The sequence below is a fragment of the Rhincodon typus genome, chromosome 11, assembly GCF_021869965.1.
Source record: "Rhincodon typus isolate 14 chromosome 11, sRhiTyp1.1, whole genome shotgun sequence".
Classification (NCBI taxonomy): domain Eukaryota; kingdom Metazoa; phylum Chordata; class Chondrichthyes; order Orectolobiformes; family Rhincodontidae; genus Rhincodon; species Rhincodon typus.
This window is the reverse complement of record NC_063342.1, coordinates 67,497,898-67,507,510: the sequence shown is the minus strand read 5'-3', so window position 1 is coordinate 67,507,510 and position 9,613 is coordinate 67,497,898. Positions and strand designations below refer to the sequence as shown.

Below are 9,613 nucleotides of genomic sequence, written 5' to 3'. Positions count from 1 at the left end.
TTTGCCTTCCTAATTACTTGTTGTACCTGCAGACCTACCTTCTGTGATTCATGCACAAGGACACCCAGGTCCCTCTGCATAGCAGCATGCTGCAACTTTTTACCATTCAAGTAATAATCCTTTTTACTATTACTCCTACCAAAATGTATGACTTCACATTTATTTACATTGTATTCCATCTGCCAGACCTTTGCCCACTCACTCAATGTATCTATGTTCCTCTGCGAAGTTTCACAGTCCTCTGCACACTTTGCTCTGCCACTCATCTTAGTGTCATCTGCAAACTTTGACACCCTACACGTGGTCCCCAGCTCCAAATCATCTATATAAATTGTAAATAATTGCGGTCCCAACACCGATCCCTGAGGCACACCACTAGTCACTGACTGCCAGCTAGAATAGCACTCATTTATCCCCACTCTTTGCTTCCTGTTAGTCAACCAATCCTCTATCCATGCTAATACTTTACCCTTAATGCCATGCATCCTTATCTTATGCAGTAGCCTCTTGTGCGGCACCTTGTCAAAGGCCTTTTGGAAATCTAGGTGCACCACATCCACTGGGTCCCCATTGTCCACCTCGCTCATAATGTCTTCATAGAATTCCAAAAGATTTGTCAAGCATGACCTGCCCTTCATGAACCCATGCTGCGTCTGCCCAATGGGACAATTTCTATCAAGATGCCTTGCTATTTCTTCCTTGATAATAGACTCAAACATCTTCCCCACTACAGAGGTTAAGCTAACTGGTCTATAATTCCCCATCTTTTGTCTACTTCCCTTTTTAAACAGTGGCGTCACATTTGCCGTTTTCCAATCTGCTGGGACTGCCCCAGATTCCAGCGAATTTTGGAAAATTACCGCCAGTGCACCTGCTATTTCTCCCGCCATCTCTTTTAGTACCCTGGGATGCATTCCATCAGGGCCAGGAGACTTATCAATCCTTAGCTCCATTAGCTTGTCCAACACTACCTCTTCTGTAATAATGATTGTTTCCAGGTCCTCACCTACCTTCGTCTCTTTGTCAATTACTGGCATGTTATTAGTGTCCTCTACTGTGAAGACCGATACAAAATACCTGTTCAATGCCTCGGCCATTTCATCATATCCCATAACTAAATTCCCCTTCTCATGCTCTAAAGGGCCAACGTTTACTTTAGCCACTCTTTTTCGTTTTATATATTTATAGAAACTTTTGCTATCTATCTTTATATTCTGTGCTAGTTTTTTCTCATGTTCTATCTTACTTTTCCTTATAGCTCTTTTTGTGGCTTTCTGTTGACCTTTAAAGTTTTCCCAATCTTCTAGTTTCATGCTGTTTTTGGCCACTTTGTATGCCTTCTCTTTCAATTTGATAGCCTCCCTTATTTCTTTAGACACCCATGGCAGATTACCCCTTTTCTTACAGTCCTTCCTTTTCAATGGAATATACTTTTGCTGAGCACTTTGAAAGATTGCTTTGAAAGTCCTCCACTGCTCGTCAACTGTCCCACCATAAAATCTTTGTTTCCAGTCTACTTTAGCCAAATCCTCCCTCATTCTATTGTAGTTCCCCTTGTTCAAGCACAGGACCCTGGTATTGCATTTTATCTTCAGACTCTCCATCTGTATTCTAAATTCAACCATACTGTGATCACTCCTTCCAAGAGGATCCCTAACTATGAGGTCATTAATTATTCCTGTCTCATTACACAGGACCAGATCTAGGATAGCTTGCTCTCTCGTTGGTTCCATTACATACTATTCAAGAAAACTATCACGGATACACTCAACAAACTCCTCCTCAAGGCTACTGTGACCGAGCTGGTTCGACCAATCTACATGTAGGTTAAAATCCCCCATGCTAATTGCCGTACCATTTTTACAGATGATGATTTGTGCCGTTAACTCATCAACCTTGTTACGAATGCTACGAGCATTCAGGTAAAGTGCCTTTATGCCGCTGCCCAAATATATTCCCGGCAGCCCCCGGTCCTCGCTGTCGCCTCTCCCTCTGCTGCTGAAAAATGAAGGCCGCTGACGCTCGAGGTAAGCCTTTTAAGAGGGAAAGCTTACCTTCCCGGCAGCCCCCTGGTCCTCGCTGTCGCCTCTCCCTCTGCTGCTGAAAAATGAGTCAGGTATATCCGTAATATTCACTATTTTATGTCAGCCACACTGCCCTGATTGGACCAGTTTAACAGCCACAATTATTGAACTTATATTCTATGATGTCCAGCTGGCTGACCTTGTTACACTCACTGCACCCTCACTTTCTCTCCTACAGCTCCATTCCATTCACCCTTGCTGCTTCCTTCAACATTAATTTGCTTTCAGAAAAGTAGGGACTGGAAGGGATGGGAGAAATGAAGGTAGTGGCAAGTGGCTGCATGGGGTGAGGGATATAATGTTAACAAATTGGAAAGGCCATCTTGACACAAGTCACAAGCAATGAGTGAAAAAGAATTTTGAGAAGCACAGAGAATTTGCTGATTTACAATAAGCGGATGAATCTCAGAAATACTCAGGTACAATTCAAAGTACCATTATGCTATGAACTGTCCCAAGAGGTTTAAAAAAGTATTCAAAACTAAGCACAAAATGGACAATTTGGGTGAAGAAAATGACCATTTGGACAAAGAAAATGGACTTACAGACCAAAGAGTGCACTGTAATGGTCATAAGAAGTTTCATCTCAGTGATGAATGTATTGTAGCAGAGCTTTGCAATCATGTGTATTGGATAGTGCATGCACGTCTAATATGTGTGGAATAGACTGGCTAAAATACTACCTACACTCTGAATAAAAAGGATTGGGACAAAGTTAAGGAATTTGAGAGTTCCACCACTTTCAAATTTGGGGATTGTAACATGCTAAAATCTTTGAAATGAATTCATTCCTTGTACAATAGCTAGAATTGATCATGGTATTAGCATGGATGTAGTTTCCAGTGAAATATCCTTGTCACTAAGTCGACCATAAGATGAAGAAAATTCAGATGAAACTGCTTATGAGAAAAGACAAAGCTACTGCATTTGGAAAATCCATGAATTTGCACTTTCCACAATTGGGACATGATGTTTTTCCTTTAACTCCTTGACTAAAGAACTTAAAGGAGCATTATTAACATCAGGGGTAGAAATTTAGAGGGCAAAAAAAAAACATTTGTACTAAAATTACGTAAGCAATTTGTCCATCTGTCTTCTAAAATATTAAACCTTTTAGTAAAATAGATGTAGGAATAAGGGATGGGTGTATAATAAACTCAGTTTACGATCAAGTTTGCAGAAGACATGAAAATTGGTGGCGTGGTAAATGATGAGGAGGAGCTACTTGGACTACAGCATGATATAGAGGGCTGGTTTGTTGGGTTCAACAGTGGCAATTGGAATTTATTCCTGAAAACTGTGAGACGATGCATTTTGGGAGGACTAAAAAGGCAAGAGAATACATGTTGAATGGTAGGATCCCAAGAAGTCCAGAAGATCAGAGGGACCTTGGTGTGCATGGCTATTGATCCTTAAAGGCAACAGGACGGATAGATAAGGTGGTTAAAGAAGGTAAATGGGAAACTTACCTTTATTCCTCAAGGCACTGAACACAAGAACAAGGAGGTTATGATGAAGCTTTATAAAACATTTGTTAAGTCACAGCTGGAGTATTGTGTGTAATTCAGGTCAGCACACTATAGTAAGGATGTGATTGCACTGGAGAGGGCGCAGAGGGGATTCAACGCGAAATTGTCCAGGCTGGAGTGATTCAGCTATGAAGAGTGACCAATAGATTGTGGTTGTTTTCCTTAGAGCAGACAAGGCTGATTGAGATTGAGATGTACAAAGTTCTGAGGGGCATAGGTAAGGTAGATAAGAAAAATGTTTCCCTTTAGTAGAGGGATCAATAATCAGGGGCACAGATTTAAGGCAAGGAGCAGGAGGTTTAGAAGGGATTTGAGAAAACATGTTTTCACCAAGAGGGTTGTGGGTAGCTGGAGCTCACTGTCTAAAATGACAGTGGAGGCAGGAACTAACATGAGATTTAGTATTTAGACGAGCACTTTAGATAAAATGCCATAGCATACAAAGTTAGGCGCTGAGTGCTGAAAAATGGGATTCAAATAGATAGATGTTTGATGACATGGGCTGAAGGGCCTTTGACTTTGAGATTTGCAAGAAACACTGACTGTCATAGACAGAAGTAAGTCTACCTTGGCAAGAGATTTCAATGACATAGTGCCCATGGATTTAAAGGTATGGGGTGGGAGACAGTAAACAGCATTTTCATGGTACATTTTGGAGAATTTGCAATCAGAGTTCAGTCAACAACAGTCCATAATAACGATAAGAAAATAATTGTGGATAAGATAATGGAAAAATGGACAGGGACTGCACTTGGACCACTGGCGAAATTTCTCATTATAATAAGGGTCAGTTTGGTCATGATGAATTCAGAGATGTGTGTACAAATATTGACATAATAGCTATGAATACAACAGAAGAAATCTTGTAGCAATGGGGTATGTAAAAGGAACCACAAAATGATTCAATAAATTTTTGCCAGATTAGTAAAACTATAAAGTGTCTCCACTAATGTGTGCTATACAAGATGGAATTTGTTCCAGATGGTGGAAGGATATAGTCCATATCAGTTGGTTTTGGTATGAATCCTTAAGTCCTATTAGTAACGCGATCAAGCCACCACCAGTACAATCGCCCCTCCCCAGTTTCAGAAGGGGCTAAAATTAGTTCTACGTTTTCAGAGCACTTGAATGTATTGCACACAGGCAGAGAGGCTTTCACTAAATTCTAAGTCTCAGAAAGAATTTGACAAATCTTAAGATATAAGGTAAGGTTATCAGAAACTAGTTTCAATCTGGGATATATGGTTTATTATAAGAGAGAAGGAGCTTAATGAATGGAGCGGTCAATTGAATAGCATGGGAATCAAACTGTTCAGTTAACTCAGTTGGCTGGTTTGTGATGCAGAGGGATGCCAACAACATGGGCTCAACTCCTGCATTGGCTGAGGTCACCAAGGACTCTTTTTCTCAATATCTTCCCTTGCCTGAAGCATGTTGGCGCTCAGGTTAAACCACCAGGAACTATTCCTCTGTAAGGCAGAGCAGCCCCCATGGGGTACATACCTTTACCCTATAGAAAATACCATAAATACCCAAATGTTGAACAGCTCTGAGAATCAGACTGCCACAATTGACAGTTTGTCCGATGCTATGCAGATCAGTTCTGATGGCCAATATGAGGCCATTTGTCCCAAAGAACAACTGCCAAAAGTGGGTATCAAAGTCAACTATTTACCAGAAGGGGCTAGTCAATGGAGAAACATGACTATTATAGGTAGAGTGGGAAGAACACTGGAAAATATAAAAGCTGGTTTTGAATATATAGGATAGAGGGTGGCAGTGCATGAGGTTAAGATCATGGATTGGGAACATGAAGTACAAAGGTAGAAGGCAAGCAAATACAGTATAAGCTCAAATAGTATGTCTGGGAGGGACCAAGTCCCGAGAAAGAGATCATGAACCATTGAAAGAAATCCTATTAAAAAGAGGTCAAACAATAGCCATCCAAAAAGCGGTAGAAAGCAGGATAGAGGATGTAGCTTAACAAGGACAAAAAAGGAATACTACTAGGAGCACAACCTCTTGTGATTTGGAAGTCTTCTTGGTCACAGACAAACTAGGAGGCAAGTTAATAAAAGATACCAAACAATAAGAACTACAACGCTGCAAGGATTTGGGGTTTAAACAGAGGTGCCAGATCAGGGTCATACTTACCTAATACATAAGTGGACATGCACTGAATAGGCATGATAACACTTATAAGGCTAAAGCAAGGCTAGTGATATGGCAGTTTGATGAAACTGGGGGACAAAAATATGAATAGATTAACTGACAGCAGGAAAAGCAATTTTGAAATTATTTTAGGCTTTGTTAGCAACAAATGCTTACAAGTCTAGACCAATTTATATTAAAGGTGCATTTCTGCAGGGAGATCAAATTAAGAGGGAAATGTTTCTTTGTCCTCTAAAAGTAGCACCAAATATACTGGGATAACAAGGTGCAGAGCTGGATGAACACAGTAGGCTAAGCAGCATCATAGGAGCAGAAAGGCTGACGTTTCGGGCCTAGACCCTTCATCAGAAATCATTGATGAAGGGTCTAGGCCCGAAACATCAGCCTTTCTGCTCCTATGATGCTGCTTAGCCTGCTGTGTTCATCCAGCTCTGCACCTTGTTGTCTCGGATTCTCCAGCATCTGCAGTTCCTACTATCTCACCAAATATACTGGGCATAGTTTAAAAAAAAATATGTATCTGGCCTAAATATTGCCTCTAGAGTTTGGTACTTCTCAGTCAGATCTGTCTTATTAAAATTGTGTTGTTAAAAGCTGACCCTATCATGTTTTACTGGCTTCATAAGGGGCAGCTTTCAGGTATCTTTATACTGCATGTAGATTATCTTTTGTGTTGTGAGAGCATGAGTTTTAGAACATTGTCGGAAACGGGCTTAAAGAGAACTCAAATTGGAAGTCAAGCTTCTGGGGCTTTTAAATACAGTGGATTGAAAATCAGGCAGAATTGTTACTATGCATCGGCCATCTTATTCGGAAAAGGTTAGGCTCATTGCTGTTGGTCAAAGTCATAGTCATAAGATGACAAGCAGCTTCCAAAACTGAAATCGAGGACTTGTGAAGCCTAATTAGACAGGTGAATTGGCTGGGCACCCAAACAAGGCCAGATGTGGGATTTGAAGTATTAGAGTTGAATCATAGAATCCCTACAGTATGGAAACAGGCCCTTCGACCCAACAAGTCCACACCGAACCTCAGAGCAACCCACCCAGACCCATCCCCCTGCAACCCACCTAATCTACACATCCCTGAATACTATGGGCAATTTAGCATGGCCAATCCACCTAGCCTGCACATCTTTGAGCTGTGGGAGGAAACCCACGCAGACACGGGGAGAATGTGCAAACTCCACACAGACAGTCGCCCGAGGGTGGAATCAAACCTGGATCCCTGGCGCTGTAAGGCAGCAGTGCTAACCACTGAGCCACCGTGCTGCCCAACTGAGTACAACTATGAAAAATTTTAAAGGTAGAGGATATATGATTCAGACAAATAAAACATTGGATAAATTAAAAATGGAATCCTTTTTTGAAATTATCATCATTGGGAGTTGGCGGAACGTGTAACTTATTGTTTTTAAGTGATCCTTCTTACGCAAATCTTTGTGATAAGCTCTTCAGCACAGGCAGGTTTATAGTTCTTCTTGTGGGAAAGCAGGACAGTTTTGGAAAATGAACACAGATCCACCTTTTATCCCTACAGCCATCTCTTTCAATACACTTTGATGAGGCTAAAAGAATGGGCAAAAACTTAGCAGATGGAATGCAATGTGGAGAAATGAGATTATCCACTTCTGAGAGCAAAAAATGAAAGTGTTTCCTAAAAAGTAGGAGTCTGGGAAGAGTTGAACTTCAGAGGAACTTGGGTGTTCTTGCTCATGAGTCACTGCAAGTTAACATGCAGGTACAGAAAGCAATTAACAAACCAAATGGTATGCTGTCCTTTATTCAAAAATGATTTGACCGTTGGAATAAAGGTGTCTTACTGCAATTATATAGCTCCTTGGTGAAAGTGTACATCGCAAAGACCAAAACTGCACGTAATTCTCAAAGAAAGATGCACTTGCCATGGAGACAGTGCATCAAAGGTTCATTAAACTATATTCTGGGATTGAGGGGCAGTCATATGAGGAAAGATTAAACAGACTGAGTCCATATTTTCTAGAAGAATTAAGAGGTGATCTCATTCAAATGCAAAAACTTCTTACAGGGCTTGACAGGGTAGGTACAAAATGAATATTTCCCCTAGTTGGTCTAGAACCAGAACATATACTCTCACAATAAGGGGCAGGCCATTTGTGACTGAAATTAGGAGGTATGTTTACACTTGGGAGATTGCTGAATCTTTTGATTTCTCTGCCTCAGAAGGCTGTGGAGGCTCAGGGATTGTGTATGTTCAAGACTGTGATTGATAGATTTCTACAAATTAAAACATCAGAATGGTGTAAGAAAAAATATTGCTGAAGTAGATGATTGGCCATGATCTGTCCTGGTACAGATGTACTGTACCAGTTGTACTGCTCTTTGTGTATGTTCTATCTTGTTGAATGGCAGAATGGGTTTGAAGGGCTAAATGGTGTCAATCTTTTCCTGTTTGCTATCTTCTTAAACAGTTTTGTTCTGAATTCAATGGATAAATTCATGATTAATGAATATTAATTCCTCTAACAGTAATTAATAAATTGTATAATTTATTTTCAGGTATGTATCCATTCAACCTGATCAAAGAAAGCTTATCAATGGCAGCAATGTCTTGGGATTATTTGTAGACACTTTACTGAGAGAAGGGTTCCATCTTGTAAGTACTCGGACAGTTTCTCCCAAGGAGAAGATTGAATGTTACACATTTGAACGAACCAGGAGGACTGAACTTCTCAACATGTCAGTTGAGCAAGAAGGAGCAAATCAAAATGCAGCACAATTCAAGGCAGAAAAATTGCAATCCAAGAGGAAGTAACAGATTCCACAAGAACTCCACTTCTTAGTCGCTATTTCCTTGAGACCAACGATGACAATTTGAGGAAACAAGTTGGAAAATATATGGACAACTGGTAGCAATCTATCATCTTGGTCATGATTCATCCACTTACCTGCATCCACCTATCATCATCCCACCTACCTTCCCTCAGCCCCATCCCTCTTCCCCCTATTTAATTCCCAGCTCCCTTCCCCCTCCCCAGTCCTGATGAAGGGTCTAGGCCTGAAACGCCGACTCTCCTACTCCTCTGATGCTGCCTGCCCTGCTGTGTTCCTCCAGCTCCACACTGTGTTAACTCAGTCAGGCCAACATACTTCAAAGCTCCTGAAAAAAACAAGTCAACAACAGTAGAAGATACGTTGGTAATTGCATTATGTAAATATATCCCATCATAATTGTGGAGCCCCTTTGTTAGTTTCTCTTCAGTTAACACACGGAATGGTGGATGTAATGTGCCTACTACAACCAAATAACTTCCTGAGTGCTGAGAATGTTTTTCATGTTTTGAACCATTAAGCATGGAAAATTTGAGGAGAAAGAGATATAGATAATGCATGATTTTGAATTACAGCAGTCCACATTTTGTTGTTTCATTAGAGAATATCTACTTGTGTGTACTGGTAAATCAAACTTCTGGGTGGTATATAAACTCTCTCTAGCATCACTTGCAAGTCGAAGAAGCACAAATATGTTTCCCACCCTTAAGCAGAACACATAAAAACAACTTTAAGTACCTGGACAGTTTGGCTTTAATAATTAAGAAAGCAGCCAGGAATCAGAACCTTTGTCAGATCATTCAGTGTTTTGATGGAAAGGCAAAAATGTTTAACTCATCCGCAAGTACAAATGTTCTGAACATATTATTGTGTAAACAGCTTGGAGGTATGCAAGCCACTTACACAATAACTTTTACAACATATAAGGAAGGATTTAATCGATTAAAGAGCAATGGAAATTTAGCTTATAGTAATGTTTAAAAGGAAGTTCTAGACACTGTAGAAATCCTGCTTATTT

At 40.5% G+C, this 9,613-nt stretch overlaps 1 protein-coding gene across 1 annotated transcript in view; it reads left to right on the top strand.

Moving 5' to 3' along the window:
• LOC109932260 (putative potassium channel regulatory protein) overlaps window positions 1-8,636 on the top strand; it is a 79,713-nt gene extending 71,077 nt beyond the window's left edge. The window contains exon 2 of the mRNA XM_020531497.2: window positions 8,323-8,636. Coding sequence (XP_020387086.1) covers window positions 8,323-8,578 — 256 coding nt within the window. The 3' untranslated portion in view covers window positions 8,579-8,636. The remainder of the gene's footprint in view (window positions 1-8,322) is intronic.
• The last annotated feature ends 977 nt before the right edge of the window (window positions 8,637-9,613 follow it).